Here is a 17,070-nt window from a genome sequence, read left to right on the forward strand (position 1 = left end):
AGACAAACTGCATCAGTGTGCCAGCATAGCTTTTTATTGCCAGTTTTATACCCTATCATATAGAATATGCCAGCATATTAAAGGAAATATGCCTTGGATGGTGTTTTCCATTTCCTCCTGCAGTACACTGCATACTGTATAGGGTTGCAAAGGGGCAGAAAATGTCTGGTACATTTCCGGAAACTTTCCATGGAAAGTTACCGTAAGTAGGGGAATTTTGGGAATGTTCCAAGTTGAATACCTTCATGCAATTAAAGGAAATGTAGAGAATTAATGGGAATTTATGGAAATTATCTCAGAACTTTGGGTAATTTGTACAAACTGCTTCATATACAAACATAAATATAAAGATTTTGTTTTATAAGAAGCAATATGATTTAGTTTGTATTTTCGCTAAGCTTGTCTGTCTATGTCTGCTAAGCTTGTCCGCCTACTAGTGTGCTAAACTAACCATCAGCACTGTCTCCAGTTTCCAGTCTGTTTTTTTACTAGCGGCTAACATTAGCTGGCCGAAACGGCAGAAGTGAACACTGACTGAAGTTGACTTGTTTCAAAATATCACCATATGGTTATTAACCGTCACAGTAACTTTGTTAGCAAACTTCCCTCAGTTTCCCACCAGTTATTTCCTCATGAGATGATGTTCACAATGACGTTTTCACTGGGAAAAATGTCTTTCCCATGCGCATGAATGCATAATATGCATGTGTGTATATAAGTATATATGTTTATGTGTATGTATCTATGTATGTATGTATGTATGTAATGTGTATGTATGTGTGTGTGTATGTATGTATATTATACACACATACACACATACATACATACTGTACATACATACATACATAAATAGATACATACATACATTCATACATACAGTACTGTATGAATTCATACATACTGTATAAAATCTAAAGTCTCTCAGTTTCTGAAATATTCCCACAGCACAAGATCGGGGTGGTGTTTTTTGAGACACTCATGGTGTTAGACTGATGCCACAGGATTGCCCAGAAAACTATTTAGCCCAATTTCATGGACATAAAACCATTGCCCCAAATCTAAGGCAAACATGCTCTAGCAGATGGATCTACTATAAGTGGATCTACTACTGTGTTTTTGCCACTTAACAGTAGAGTCCAGTTTTATAGACAGCTCTATAGAGTATACCTGCACCCCAATTTCAACCATTGAACTTTTTGCATTGTGGTGATGCTTGGACAGTGATGGCCTCCCTCACCGGTTAATATCTTTCTAAGATGCTTATTTTTTTCTACATAATGTCTGGCTGGCTTGATATAACTTTCACTTTATTCATATGGGTACAGTTGAGCTCAATTAGACAAACCACATAACTTTCAGTGTCCCACCTGCGGGACGGTTACCCCCCTCCCCCACCTCCCCCCAACATTCTAAATCAATTGTATGCAACATATTGCTATGTAGCATAGTAATGTTATACACCATTTCAAAGCTTTGACTCTTGGGAATCCAAAAATGACAACTTTTTTCATGTACAATCTGTATAGTGCTTTACATTCTCAGATTAATCTTATTATGTCTCAATTAAATTTGATCCAAAATGCCCCCCTCCCCCCCTTCCGCTTTTGGTGCTACCCTGACTTCTGGCTGCAGTGTAGCTGCAGCACAATAAGTAGATGCAACAAATTGGGTACTGAAATATTCACAAAAATCCATAGAAATTGAATCTTCATGTTGTGTTATCCAATATTAGTTGTACAGATGTATAGTCTATCTTATACACACTCATTGAACCAACAAAGTAAATGCAAAAATAGAGACATTTTTGTAATCATTCCATATTTAGTGGAGTCATTCCATATCAGAACGCCTGAAGTATAATCCAAATACAAGCATGAAACCTCAAAGTGTTACCTTTCATTTGAGACCAGGATTATGCTTCTACACAAAGGGGTTCATGTGCAGTAAGCATTTGATTGTCAGTATGCATTTTGGATAACAAAAAGTCCTATGGGGAGTATCCATAGGCATTTTACAAAACGCATGGGCATACCTTGGCAAATAATAGTCTAAAGCACTCATATTTTTATTCTATATTGATCTGCTTTTGCGCACAACTTCACAAGACCTGGTGCTAGGGCTCAGTTGTGTTTCTAAGGGATATCAAGAGACCTAGAGGGCTGAAATGTGGTCAGTTCAGAGATGCTTGTAATCCGGCAGAAAGAAAAAACTATATTCTAGCCTCTGTAACTCTTTGTGAGTACTGTACATCACACATTTATTTTGACTGTTTCCTACGAAAACTAGAGGTTCTCAGTTTTCTATAGAGGTCCAACATTTGATGGTAGGCCCCAGAAGAGGTGGGAACAATGCCCTTGTAAATAGGCACAGTGCAATTTCAGGCAAAAACTTGAAATTCTTTTTGAGAGTTAAGAAGTTAAATGCTTGGGTACTGTCTTGAAATCATGTCCTAACTGAGGCATTTTGAATAACCAGGTTTCTTTAGTTTTCTTTTATCTGTTAACTCACACCTTAGCTATTTTTTAAATCCAGCATGAGATTTGTGGTAGTACCCAATTATGAGCGATTATGGTTACAAAATGATGTATATGATTTGTGAACATTGTGAGGGGTTTAAATTTGATTTGTAATGAGCAGGGATTTGAATACTGCAAGAAGTATAATATCTAGGTTATTTTTATTATATTTATATATACTCTTTTGATCCTGTGAGGGAAATTTGGTCTCTGCATTTAACCCAATCCGTGAATTAGTGAAACACACACAGCACACAGTGTACGCACAGTGAGGTGAAGCACACACTAATCCCGGCGCAGTGAGCTGCCTGCATCAACAGCGGCGCTCGGGGAGCAGTGAGGGGTTAGGTGCCTTGCTCAAGGGGCCCGTTTATATTTATTTATTTTAATTTTAGCTTTAAATGTTAATGTTTGAATTTTGAATTCTAATGTTTGCTTATAGCAAAACTGAAACCCTAAGAATACTGATTGGGAAATTGTCTTGAAGTATCTTTTGTGATTCTAAAATTATGTAATTATGTTGATTCTCAGGTAGTTTTGTAAGCCTCTATACATACATACACACACACAGACACACACACACAAAGAGACAGACAGACAGACAGACATACACACACACCAAACACACACACACACACACACATCACACATCACAAAAAGTACATGATATTTACTTACTTACTTGGCTAACGCTTTTATCCAAAGCGACTTACACATCGATGATGACATACTACTTACATATTCATATAAGCACACACACTTGTATATATGGTACAAGGACTCGATGATGACATACTACTTACATATTCATTATGAATATGTAAGTATATGTAAGTAGTATGTCATCATCGAGTCCTTGTACCATTAATACAAGTGTGTGTGATAATTTATCACACACACTTGTATATGTGGTGCAGTAACTTACACATCGATGATTACATATTCATAAGCACACACACTTGTGTATGTGGTGCAGTAACGCTTCTCCTCTCTGTTCACAGAGCTACAAAGCAGTTCTTGTGGGAACCCCGGTGTGCCACCCAAAGGCGTCCTCAATGGCACCCGCTTCAACGTGGGCGACAGGATCCGCTACCACTGCGTGACCGGCTACATCCTGGACGGTCACTCGCAGCTCACCTGCATCACCAACACAGCGGCCATGGCAGTGTGGGACTTCCCTGTGCCCATCTGCAGAGGTGAGGGTCTACTCCGGGCCAGCTGTGTCTGCGTCTGTGTTTACCCACTGCTTGTGCCGGTACCATTGCTTTCACCATGAATCATTAAGCCTTGTTTGGTGAAATGTGTGGATATACTGGAGTACTAAGTAGACATGCAAGCATTCATGGTGTTTGGGACAATTAAGACACATGCTGGCAGATTAAGGAGTAATGACTTACATCATGCATTTAGTAAGTTTGTCAGTTTAAGATAAAGCATATATATATTTAGCATTGCTTTTTCTCTAAGGACTATGGCGGTTTACATAGTCTATCCTTTTCTCTCCTCTATTTTTGCAATAATGCATCTTCTTGCAAAAACATGAACGTTGTCTATCTGCTGTCTTCTACAGAGACTTGTCTAGCTGTGATCTTGTGATGGATAAGTGTATACTTTGACTTTATGAGTTTCTTATTTCTTTCACGCTACAGAGATAGGAACTGTCATGGACACATTTCACTACTTATAGACATGAGCTTTCTTATAAAGATCACAGCGATGAGGGCTGACAGTATCTCTTGCCAAGAGGGCTGTAGCTCAGTGTGAATTCACCATTTCAGAATAATGACTATTTTCATTGTCTTGCCATGGAGCCTGGAAATTAGTTTTATTTTTTAGAACCACAGAGAATAAAATAATCCCCAGCGGTGAGCAAGCCCTTTGTGGGAACTAAATATAAAACGTGTCTTCAGTTTGCCCTACATAGAGGGGGAATTGTTTGGCTGTTTTTGTCAGATGAATCTCTCTATGAGGCTGGACAGTTAACTTTAACCAAAGTACTGCGGTGTGATTGCTTTCATAAAAGCAATTATAACTTTGTCAGAAAAAAAACAGCAGCTTTGCCTGAGCATTAAACTATATTACATTTTAAGAGAGGTTTTACTTAAAGCAAGTTCTGAGGTAGAGTTGAATGTTTTTAAAGTGGAGGCTTATGAATATAATTCCCAAATTAATGTCAATGGATAATGCTTCCCCTAGTGATTAGTGTCATATAATTTATTCCAGTGTGGATGCCGAATGATTTTGGACAAGAGGCTGTGTTTTCATACTCAAGTATTTATACCGGAGATGGGATTATCTCAATTTCAATATGTTCAGCTGAGATAAAAATATGAACAAATCATAACTAGGTACCATATCACTTTGAAATACAAGTCGATAAGGTATTACAAGTGTGACAATATTGCCAACTGCTTTAGTGTTGGAAAGAGATAGCAGCTGTGTTGGAAATGGATTAAAATTCGTCTTGAAACAGAGGCACAGGCTGCCAGCTGAGTGCTACCTCTGAAAATGCAGAAAGGAAGTCTTGGTCTTGGTCTGGTCATAATCCCTGTGAATAAGTTGTTATAGGGTGTTTTACTGCCAGGAGTCAAAGCCCTGTGCCACTACACACTGTAAAGCAAACAGTAAATCTGTCTTACAAGATACTTCACCACAGGCCCATCGCCACCTGCCTTTTCCTGGTTAGTGCGGAAGCAGGGGCGAATTGATTCGCTCTTTTTGATGGGAATCTATGGCCCTGAAGGTGTAGCCACAGACCATGGCAAACACAAGGCGCGGACCGTGACCTTGATGTCGTTACACCAATCTATAACGTAATAAAATGCAAACGCGATCAAGTGAGGAGGTGCTGTGAGAGACAGAGGGAGAATCTGGAGGAGGGAGGTGGAGAGAGAGGCTGGGACTCGTTTGGAACCTTCCGGCAAACAGTGTATATCAAAGATTATAGTGCGCTCCACTCTAAGATCTTTGCTACATATTCAGTGGTTTTGTGTTTGTGTGGCTGTATGTCTGCTGTTTATTTGTAGGCATGTGTGTGTGTGTGTGTGTGTGTCAATGCGCTTTCGTGCAAACAGCTGTACTGTAAATTAGGCATACTGTACTTGTATTTTTGGGTTCTTTAGGCAGACGTGTTAACATATGCTATGCATGTGTATGTAATATGTGAGGTAGAGTTTTGAGCGACAGAGGTGGTAACCAGGACAAGATGGTTCCAATGCAAAAATCTATTATTTTAAGCTGCCAGCCGGTGGACAAACAAAACAAAATGGAGGACAATAAACATTTAGATAACTTTTACCAAAATAAAAACCTATTAGAGACAAGAGCTGTGTGTACGATTTATCATGTGTCTGTGTGTGGCTGTCTCTGTCTGTTACCCTGCCCACAACCCTATACCACACTGGAGTATGTGTACTGTGTATGTACTGCAAGCGTGTCTGTGTCTGTTACCCTGCCCACAACCCTATACCACGGTGCGTCTCCCTTTAATTCCACAGTGTGTGGACTGTATACTTCATCTGTGTCTGTGTTGCCCTGCCCACACCCCTATACCACGGTGCGTCTCCCTTTAATTCCACTGGCTTCTTGGGCCACCCCGTTCTTTGGGAGAGAAGCAGGGCTCTCGGAGTGGGCAGATGGTCTTTTGATCTCATTCCCTTAGAGAACCTGCCCATTCTCTTGATGTCGGAGCACATCTAACACACTCCAACACCCCCTGCCACCCCCTCCCCCTCCTGTTCCTCACACCCCTCCCCCCTCCCCCACCACCACCACTGCTGCCGCCAGGCTCTTGTACTGCTCTGGGTATCTTGGGGACCAGAGAGAAAGAAATATCGAAGGGGGAAGAGGCCAGGCTGTCAACAGCCTGTATATTCTGTGGAGCGGAGGGGGATTTTTGTCATTTGTCTGTCTGCCCGACTGTGTGATGTAGTTCTGTCGCACGCATTTCGCGAGCGCTCACTGACGGCCAGTGAATAATGGTCGCTGAATGTTCTTTAAGCTTTTCAACATCAAATATTAAGAGAACTTGTCTCGTTTTTTTTTTTCTTTTTACTTCTCTCAGCCAAATTCAAAGTTGAGTGGAATTTGTGTGGTGTGGAGTGTGACAGTTGAAATTTTCCCCCCACAAGAAAGTCGAGTTATCTTATCTCCCTTTACCTTCTTGCTCATTTAGCTTCCTCGTCCCAAGAAAAAGATCAAACACATATTCCGGAGTAACTGTTTGTCTCTGAGCAATGTTGATCCAACCATGAATGTTGAAATCAACCGTAAAAATGTTATATACAGTGGCAAGGTCATTATCATTTCAAAGGTTCCTTTTTTAAGCTTACCCCAATTTAGGCCATAGGGCTGCAGTCTCGTAGAGCCTGTGCCAAATTCTGTCTGCTTCATCAAGCCAGAGAAGCTCTTAGCCTGCCCAGTCATGGCTTATATCAGGTAAGACATTTTTCTTACAAAACAATAGAGACCTATAGCTGATGTTAAGAATAGAGGACCTGAATCATGTTAAATCAAACTCCTGCATGAGGGTTGTCAAGCGACTGATCTGTTTCTTTGTGCAATGCGTAGATACCCTGTTAACATTGGATTGTGCTTAGGTGAGAACCTGTGCAATCCACACACCACAGACACTGCATTTTATACCTGAGTGTCCTGTCATGTGGTGCATTGTTGTTGTTTTTCTGACATGTTAGAATTTAGAATGGAATGTGCGGTTGGACTTCAGGACAACATGACAGAGACTGTGGTTTTGGAACAGAAGCATGGCAGGAACTCGACAGCAACAGTGATGGACGCTAGTAAAGGCAGCATGTAAAATGTTGAGTGGTTGGTGTCAACCCAGTGCGTGCAAGCTGGATGCTGTTCTTGTCCATCTAAACGCCCATGCCTCTGGGCAGGGATCCACGGATGACAGCATGGGTTTTAGCTCGATCAGACTCAACTCAAGGACTTGGGTGCTAAAATCCAAAAATGTCTCACCCACAATGTAAACAGCTTACAGCTGCAGTATATCACAACCATATACTCCATTAAATCAGGATAAAAGTATAACTTAAGAATAGCCATGACCTTCAGTGTAGGTTGAGTACTGAAGAAAACACTCTTGAATATAATTGAAGAGTTCAGATGCAAAACCCTCTAAATCCGTCTGACCACTTTTCTTTTAAATGAGCATTTAAATTCAGGCTCTATAGGTTTTTGCCTATAAATCGATATTTCAGACCAGGAAGAGAGTGGTATTTAGTGGGTTTAGAAGTTAAATTATTTGATTAGCGTATACTATGTGTGGAGAGCATCCCCTCACCATCTTTATCTCATTTTTGACATAGGTGGCATTTAGAGGCTTTTGCATCTGAACCCTTCAATTGTGAAACTTTATTAAATCTTATACAGATGAAAGGTAAACTTAGCATACATAGAAGTCTCACAAAGGGGAGCAGAAGATGTCACGTTTTAAAGACTGTTTACTTTCTCTTGGAATAACCAAGAAAGACATAACATAATGAGCTCCTCATGGTGAAAAATAATAAGTGACCATGTGATTAATTTTGTGTTTAGTGTAAGAGATGGCTCCCACCAGCCCAAGGCAACTCATCCCTCTCTCCCCCATGCAAGGTTTATTGCCCATCAATCATTGCCTCAGTGACAGTTATATCACAGAGAGAAATCTGTTTCCCCTTACTGTTGCTGTCACCTGTATCTGCGACACAGAGAAATATGTAATGATAATTCACTCTTATACACTTGCTGAGTATGTTTTTTTTGACTGAAGCTAAGGCTTAATCTCTGATAAAGGGATTAATTTTGGATTCAATCCCAGGAAGCTTTTTAATATATAACAGAAGTATCGGCCTGTATATCAGATGAAAGTTAAATGGTCTGTAAAGAGAGTCATCCTCCTGTTATTCTGTTGATCAGATAACAAGATTCTAAAATTAAGTTTGTTAATGTCACTCTATTGTGCCATTAACTGCCTTTGGAAGAGGTCCCCGCAGTATTTAAATTCTGGTTCAACACTGTGGCATACCTTCCGGTGCAATGGATATGTGCTATAGCAAGGTATTATGCAGTAATCTTTGCTGGGGAGGTCTCGTCCCTTGTGAGGTCTTACATTCATTTATTATTTCCTGCTAACATGAGCAGTCTGGAGGATAAAGAACAGCTTTGCTTAAAATAGCCTCATCGGGAGGAAAGCAGACTCATAAGTCAATGGTTCTGCCGACTGCCAGTGCTGTGGGAGGGGAACTTACAGTACAGCTCAATACATTTGAGAGCACTCCTGAACAAAGAGGACAAAACAAAAAGGTGTCAGAATCCCCACACTGGCATTTGCCAATTTTGATGCATCAGTTCACTCCAGAGTGTGACTTTGTCTCTATTGATTTCTTGTTAAGAAAATGATCTATTGGAATTAATATTGTGAGCTCTGTCTCAAGCCAATGTTTTATGGGAGAGGAATCTATGATGGGGGAGCTTGTGGGGCAATTTCTAGTAGTTAGCTGTTTAATGATTAGTGGGGTTGTTGCTGTCGAACTGGCTACACTTTAAAGAAATAAAGACATTAAAAGGATGATCTCAGTTATTTTGATTTTATCTATGACCTCTGAGGTCAACCTCCTTTTGGGAGTCTGAAATAATAACAGCTTATTTCTTATCATAACAGCTCTTTCACTATTCTTTTCATGTAATCCATCAAGAATACCTTGTTTTAGTCCTATAAAATAATGATGAGACTTTGTCTACGACAGACTTGTTGCTCTCAAGCTCACCTAGGATGCTTGTGTGTTTTTAACCTGTCTTCGGTGTTGTTAAAGAAACTTTGTGCCCTGCCGTACAGTCGGCTTGCCTGTGCATTACTTTTTGCCTCTCTGTGGATTAATACTTTACCACAAGCTTGATCTGGTCTTAGTCTGCTAGCTCACGTCTGGTCTTGTGTTGGTCTTGAAGCTCTACTGGCAGACCAGTAAGCTAGCAATATCACCGCCTGCAGTCCACCTCACAGGGGGAAATCTGTGCAAACACATGATGAATGTATGCAGTATAAGTGTGCTGTAGGCTTGGAATAAATAGCATCTGGCCATCAACTTCAACAGTAAATCATAATGATCTTGAGCTGTAATATGCTCGGCGTGGAAGTGGTTTATACATCCACGCAGGGCGACCTCCCCTCAGATAGTAGGCTCCTCTCAAGGATTCAGACTCTCTGACGGACCTCTTTTGTGCCTCTCTGAACAGAAGGTTCCTCCTAAGGGGTGAGACTTGGGTTGCTGAGATCTGAGGTAAACTCAGGTAAACAAGTTCACTGTAAAGGCACCATTATCCCTGGCTAGATGTTAAATGGTAATGGTAAGTTAAATGGTAGAATAAAACAGCATTTATTGACTGTTGCCATGGGTTTGCTCCTATAGGGTCAAGCACTGACCCCTTCTAAAATGAGAGTGAATGACATTGTTGCTGGAGAAATGTTTTTTATTTGTTTTGCCTTTTTTATGATAGGACAGTGAAGAGGCAGACGGGAAGTGAGGGGGAGAGAGAGAGATGGGGTGGAATCGGGATATGTCCGCAGGTCAGACTCGAACCTGGGTCCCTGTGGGCACTTGGACCTGTATATGGTACGAGCGCTGTAGCCTGTTGCGCCACAGCGCCCCCGGAGAAATGGATATTAAAGACATACTGTGTAACTTTGTGGTGTCAAATCCAAATTAAATAATACAACATCAAAAGAAGTCCGCACACTGTGGATGTATACTGCAGATGATGGCTTTAATGCACTCCGGAGCATTAGTGAAGCAAGCAAGTAAGTGAAAGCAAAGTAAGATAACATCCTCTGGCTGTTGTCCAGCCTTTATACCCCTTCCCAGACAAGACACTCTATGTTTACAGATAACTGACCAAGTAACGTATGGTACTTCACCTTTGCCCTCTCATCCTGTTATTCATACATTCTTTAGGTTTTGCCATTCTTTAGGTTTTGCTTACATTTCCTGGCACCAAACCTTGTCTATGCCATTTTCTGCCAGGCCTGCTCTTTCACTTAAACCAGTCTTCCTTTGCCACACTGAACATACTACAGAATTCAGTTTCACAAAACAATGATATTACACAGAATAAAGATACTACATAAAAGATATATAAACTAAAGGATATATTTCAATAAAGCCCACGACAACTTATTACACAGTATTGTATTGTAACAACCCATATTGTAACTCTTTAAGTCCCTTAAGATTGCTGCTCATTTCCCACCCCATATGACATTAGAATTGGCTACCCTTAGACCATTAGACCATACCCTTAAATGCATCTAAAATAAATCGATATCACATGAATTCAGAAGATATGCTAAGCTCTACTGAATGACTAACGCAGTTTCCTACCCGAAAATAGAAAGTTGCTAGGTAGGTAATCGTCTACAGAGGGCTGCTCAGACAATGGCAGAAGTGACGGTTGCCATGTTATGAGGTTATGTTCCATCAAAATGATTTTGGAAACATTATGTTAAGGTCAAAAAATTATTAAGGGTGCCTTTAACTTTGGAGAGGAAAAAATCAGACCAGGAAAAAAGTTCAAAATGTAGTTATATATTGGATGAAATTTCATACAGAAAAATCTCTGGTTCTCAGAGGGGCAATACTAAGAAGATACAGTAAACAGGCACTGTAGCTGCCTGGCTGCTCTAGCTGTTGGCTGCAGCAACTTGAGCTAGGTAGCACCGATTTTTCGGTCACCTTGAGAAACAAAGATCTATGTGAAAAATGGCTGGAATTTTCTTTTAAACTACTGTTCTTGACAGAGGCTCTCCCCCTCCGCTACCCAAGTTTCAGTGAGATTAACACTTTTACTTGTCTTCGCCTTTTTATTACCTCTATTTTATTGATGACTTCCTAGCTAACCCCTGACTTCTGTTTGTTTGATTGGCAGCGGAAGACACGTGCGGTGGCACCCTGAGGGGCTCCAGTGGGGTGATCTCCAGCCCGGACTTCCAGGGCGAGTACAAGAACAGCGGGGAGTGCACCTGGACCATCCTGGCCGACAGTGGGGACACCATCTCCCTGGTCTTCACCGAGTTCCAGTTGGAGAACAAGTTGGAATACCTGGAGGTGGAGGGATCCGAACCTCCAACAATATGGTGAGAGAGAGAGAGAGAGAGAGAGAGAGAGAGAGAGAGAGAGCGGATATTGTTTATTTATTTATTTTAAGATTTATTTTTGGCCTTTTCTTGCCTTCATTGACAGGACAGTATAGTAGACAGGAAATGAGAGGTCAAAAGATGGGGAGTGGTTTTCAAAAATGAGCTCAGGCCCTTAAATCTGAGTCCCTGCGGGCACTGGTCCCGTGTATGGCGTCATGGCTCCCCCAGAAAGATTTGAAAGTTCAGTATTAGTACTGTATGTGTTATTGGGTCGACAAGGGTACAGGAGGGACTGAGGTGTAGGGAAGGAGACAGTTGCTCACAGGTGGAGGTAAGGAACTTAATCACAATGAAATCCGCGGTGGGGAAAGTCTGAATCCTTTGAGCTGTGCACTCAGCCTTTGAAAGTGTTGCCTGCCGTCTGGAGTGAATGGGTAATAATTTCCCTCACAGTGTGGCATGCCTCAAAATGTATTACAGCGGGACACCATTAGAGCACGGACACATGCAGAGCATTCTCAAAGGTTGCTCATAAACAATACAGCCGCGCGCTGCTGCCATTGTGTGTCTTTGGTGTTGCTGTAATTATGCAAACTTATGAAAATTAGGGATGTTTGGAAAGTTATGTTTTTATGCCAAGGACAAAAAAGGGCCCTTTCCAAGATTACGAAGTTGGACGACATCACCACAGTTTGAAAAATATTTCATTCATGCACTTAAATGTATGATTTTCTTGGACAAACATTCGGGAATAATCAGGCACTGTATGTATTTTGCGTGTTTTTTTGTATGAAAACATGTAACATTGTTTTGCCTTTTGTCCACGAAAAACATAAATACTTTAGCATTGTGTCCATGAAACATCTAAGAGAGCACATTCTTTTTTTGCATAGGAAACATGATTAATAATGTACACTGAATGGACTTTTTTGCTGATTTTGTGGACAAAAGGCTGAATACACTTTTCACTTTGTGAACACAGATAAACTCACTTCATAATAATTCTGTCCACATAATATATTCTAGGCCAACATTTACACTCCTGTGGTATTGAAAACATAAAGTGTCACACAATGACCACTGCCATTGAATAGTTTGTCATCATAGTATGACATCAAAGTATAACATGCAGTAAAGGTGTTTGGTGTCATATAGCATATGAGTCAGTGAGCTACTGGAAGAATTCTGTCCATGAAAACAAAGGCCACTTGAACTTGAACTGCAGATATGAGTGTTTTGCAAAAGTACAAAAGTTGTGCACTGAATGTGCGCTCTTCAGTATTTTGTGGACAAAATGCTAATGTGTTTGTGTTTTTCATGGACAAAAGGCATTGATGTCACGTGGCTTTGTAATGAATTAATAACCGTCGTAGCACAGAATGCATTCTGGTCTTTCTAACCTGATGCCGCATACACCTGTCAGTTTGTGTGTGTGTGTGTGTGTATTGAAGTTGAGTCTCCCATTTAGCATAACATTGTGAACCTGATAATTTACAGTACGTCAGTATGATACACTTACTCTCATTGTGTGATCAGATGATATGCAAAGAAGGTTCATCAAAAGTATTTGGCAAATCTTGATAAATGATCCCAATTGAATCTCAAATCATCATAACAGTTCACTTCTGGAAGTTCATTTGAATAGATTACTGTAGGAATGCAATGCTAATGGCAGCTACAGTGCAAACTGTACTGCATTTGGATTGCTAAGGGATGCATTAAGGCCAGGATTGCTGTGCTGATGGCTTTGCTCATGATAAGTTAAGTAAATCACACTGAAACCCTTAAGCGTAATGCTGCATTGCTCATCAATAAAATGTAGTAAATATTTTCCATTTGTAATGGGCAGCATCCTGGAAAAGTACAGTATGCAATTTCTTAAGTAATCCAGTCATAGTTTCACAGCATTCAATCATAGTTATTGTACTATAAGAAGCCAAGACATGGAGATTTCTCTAAATCTTAAGTCTAACTCATGAATGGTCTTAAATGTTGAGAAGTTTTGTGCAAAACAAGTAACATACTGTAAGTGTGGTGGGAAGTGTGTACACACACTATCTCACTGGTTTTAAAATATCAAGTGAGGCAAGTTTGCTTTGCTGATGCCTTATTTCACCAATAAAGTAATAAAGGGAATTATGTGAAGTGTAGCATATGTAATATGTTTAGGCATGCCCTGCTGAAATGAATAGCTCTGATGAAAATGGATCTTGTGTGGTAGTTCATGAAAGGGGCATTCATGAAATATTGAAGTTTTATTTAGCATACAGTTAGCGTTTTCTATACTCCCAGCCATCATGTTGCATACAAAGCAAACTTGCTAAAATGAATAGCTGTAGCTTATTATACCTCTGCTTTGCCCTGTGAATAAACATAATAAACTCTTTAAAAAAAACCTATGTTTACAGATTCTTTGGTAACACTTCACTTGAAGGTATCTACATAAGAGTAACATTACACTGTCATAACCCTAACACTAAGCCTAACCCTAACTTGTTATGACAAAAAACTGAATGACTCTTAATGGCAGAAGTAAACCAAATGACACTTAATGACAGAAGTCATGAACATTTATGACTTGTTTATAATAATTATGACATGTTCATGAAAGTGTCATGTCACTGTTACTATGTAGATACTTTCATGTAAAGTGTTACCAATTCTTTTTTAGGACAGCTAGATGTAGTCACCACTGCAGTGTTTAATGATGCCCTCCTGCCAGTGACTTCATTGATTTCTTGCTCTTGCCATCTCTGTAAAGGACATGAGAGATTAAGCCAGGTTCTTTTAGCAGCAGATTTCACTTCCTTCTTCTGGCGTGCAGACCAAATAAACAAATCAATTTTTTGGTCCGGGTGACCTTTAATATCATATTGCCATACTTCTCCATGTTGTAAAGGGCACAAGCGACATATTGTAAGTTACAGATCACTCACAATTTCTGAGATGTGAGAACAAGGAGCTTTTTTCCCACAAGAAAGAGAAAAAGGCCAGATAGCTCCGTGCTAACTTCTAACACACATCCCCATGCTAATGTCTAACACACATCCCCTTGCTAACTTCTAATGGTCATTCCTCAACCATCAATTAAGCCGAATTTGACACCACATGCATAAAAATGCCTCCTAGTCTCATCTGCACACACACACACACACACACACACAATAATTCAAACACGTGCAACACTCTATGATTAAATAAAACAGGGGAGCTTAAGCAAAAATAGTTGGGCTTTGTTGAATCCCCCCTACTAAGACAGCTAGCACAAAGCTGATATAATTTTAATCAGGTTTTTGGGAGGCTCGCCTACCTGTATCCTGCCTCCATCGGGATCCAGATGGGCTTAACAAGATAATAAACTGTGATTACCTGAAAGATTTGAAGGGGAGATGTGGCGTGCATGTCTGGTGTGGTGTGATGTGTTTGCTCATGGCCTGAGTCAATGGGTTTCCTGATTGAAATTGCAATACAAAGAAAAGCATTTTCCTTCTTAAACAATCTAAGAGTTAAGACATCTTCACTAGATTCTCCATTGTTTCATGTGATTGGAAGAAGTCCTCTATAAAAAAAAAAGATACACACCACAGCACTGATACAAAGCATCCATCGAAAATATGAGTCATGTCGACTCATGCTGTTTTTAACCATCTAGTTTGTTTTTGTTATTGATGGCTTGAGGGCTCTGGGCTGAAGAATTCCATTTCCAAGTCATGACAGATGATGGCAAGATATTTCTCTTCACAGGAACCTAAAGGCGTGTTACTCCCATTTGTGTTTTGGGGACGGGGCACACCTCTGTTTCCAATTTGTTGGAGGTTTGACTTGGGTGGTGGTGCGTGAAGATGGGTAAGAGATGGGTGGAGCGATGAGAGCAAAGATGGGGTTCAGAGGTGTGGTGATAGTATGGTCCTGCACAAGAATCATAGTCCAGGGATGGCGGAATGCATTTGGGCATTCCGTAAGAGCTTTTGTGTTCCGATACAGTGTTCTCTGGAGTAGCCTAAGTCACGCAACATGTAAACATAGAAGTATTGGATAGCCTACATAAAAGGAATAACGTCTGCAAAAAAAAGCAGGAACAGTTGATGAATGATGAGTCATTTGAATTTATGCATGGACCTAGGAAGAATGATATCTCCCAGCTAGTGGCCTGCTCAGAATGATATGTCCCAGCGTCCTGGGGCCAGGATATGCAAGCAAACTGCTGGAGAGAGTCAGATGTCTTGGGTGGTAAAACACATCTGTCTACTGGGAGCATGTGATACGCACTAAGGAAACACAATTACTTGTCCCACACAATTATCCCAGCATTGATACACGGCCTCATCCTCTGTGGCAGCCCCCCGGACACATGGGAAAGAAAGTGCTCGTCCAGCTCGATCCTATCGGCTTTCACATATAAAGCACCTCATTTCAATTCCAATCTTGCCACGTTGATCAGTCACAGGTTTTCTGCAATTTGTCCTGTTTGTTTCGATGTTGTTAGCAGCTCCCATCTCTGTGGTCCTGAGCTCGGCAGTCCTTTCGCTGACAAACAGGCTTAGCTTCTAATTTATTCCAGGCTTTTCGGCGAGATCTGTGTTTTGCTGGTCCATTACTTTTGTCAAGGTTAAAAGCAGGAGACCTTTATATGAAGGATACAGAACAGACTACTGGGTAGAGGGGAGGAAAACATACACTGTAAACGTTGAGTCACGAAACCCATTTCTGATGTGAAATAGATTGCTATATAGTGGTCGGATCATGAGGTGACAGGCTCTTTTAGCATGCAGGGTCTGAGTGTTCTGAGGTGCTTGTTCTATTGACTTGATAATGTAAAATGAATAATGGGCTCGGAGACGGTGTGGCAGAACAAATTTGTTGTGTGTGAGCGACGCATAGCTGATTTTTATCCAAGTATAAGGGTAATGCTTTCGCTTCAGTTTGATAAAGGAGTCTCGGCGCTCTATCTGGCCCTGTGTTTGAAAAGTTAATAAATAAGAATTCACGTAAAAGCCCATCAAGCGCTGGGAGATTGAATTTTTCATCTTCAGTCGAGCTCACATAGAGCACCCCTTTGCCTAAACTAACGTCAAAACAGGACATTCAAATAACCTCCGGTCAAATAAATCACTTGGCCATGCAAAGGTGCTTCAAATAAAGCACCATTGCACCATTGTAAAGCTATTTCTCAAAGCTGATGTTCGTTTTTTCTGTTGACCCGGGAGTGCTGCACCAAAATTATAAAGTTTACTCGAGGCCTTGATACGTTTAGCATTTTATTGGTGTCGTCAATTCACTGCCAAAGTTGTATGAAGCTTTTTGTGGCGGGTCCTTGAAGGTGGCGGACCCGAAAAGGGATTGTGAGGTGATGGACTTTTTCCCTCTGCTACAAGCCATGACAGGCCATTCATAGATCTATATTTTGGTTTGAGAGAGAAA

General features: G+C 40.6%; 1 protein-coding gene across 4 annotated transcripts in view; it reads left to right on the forward strand.

The window, feature by feature from the left end:
- The window catches only part of csmd3a (CUB and Sushi multiple domains 3a), a 215,391-nt gene that overhangs the window by 39,261 nt on the left and 159,060 nt on the right, over positions 1–17,070 (forward strand). For all 4 annotated transcript variants that reach the window (XM_042106397.1, XM_042106395.1, XM_042106396.1 and 1 more), the window contains exons 4-5: positions 3,518–3,712; positions 11,439–11,646. In XM_042106397.1, coding sequence (XP_041962331.1) covers positions 3,518–3,712; positions 11,439–11,646 — 403 coding nt within the window. The remainder of the gene's footprint in view (positions 1–3,517; positions 3,713–11,438; positions 11,647–17,070) is intronic.

The sequence above is a fragment of the Alosa sapidissima genome, chromosome 10 (assembly GCF_018492685.1).
Source record: "Alosa sapidissima isolate fAloSap1 chromosome 10, fAloSap1.pri, whole genome shotgun sequence".
NCBI lineage: Eukaryota > Metazoa > Chordata > Actinopteri > Clupeiformes > Clupeidae > Alosa > Alosa sapidissima.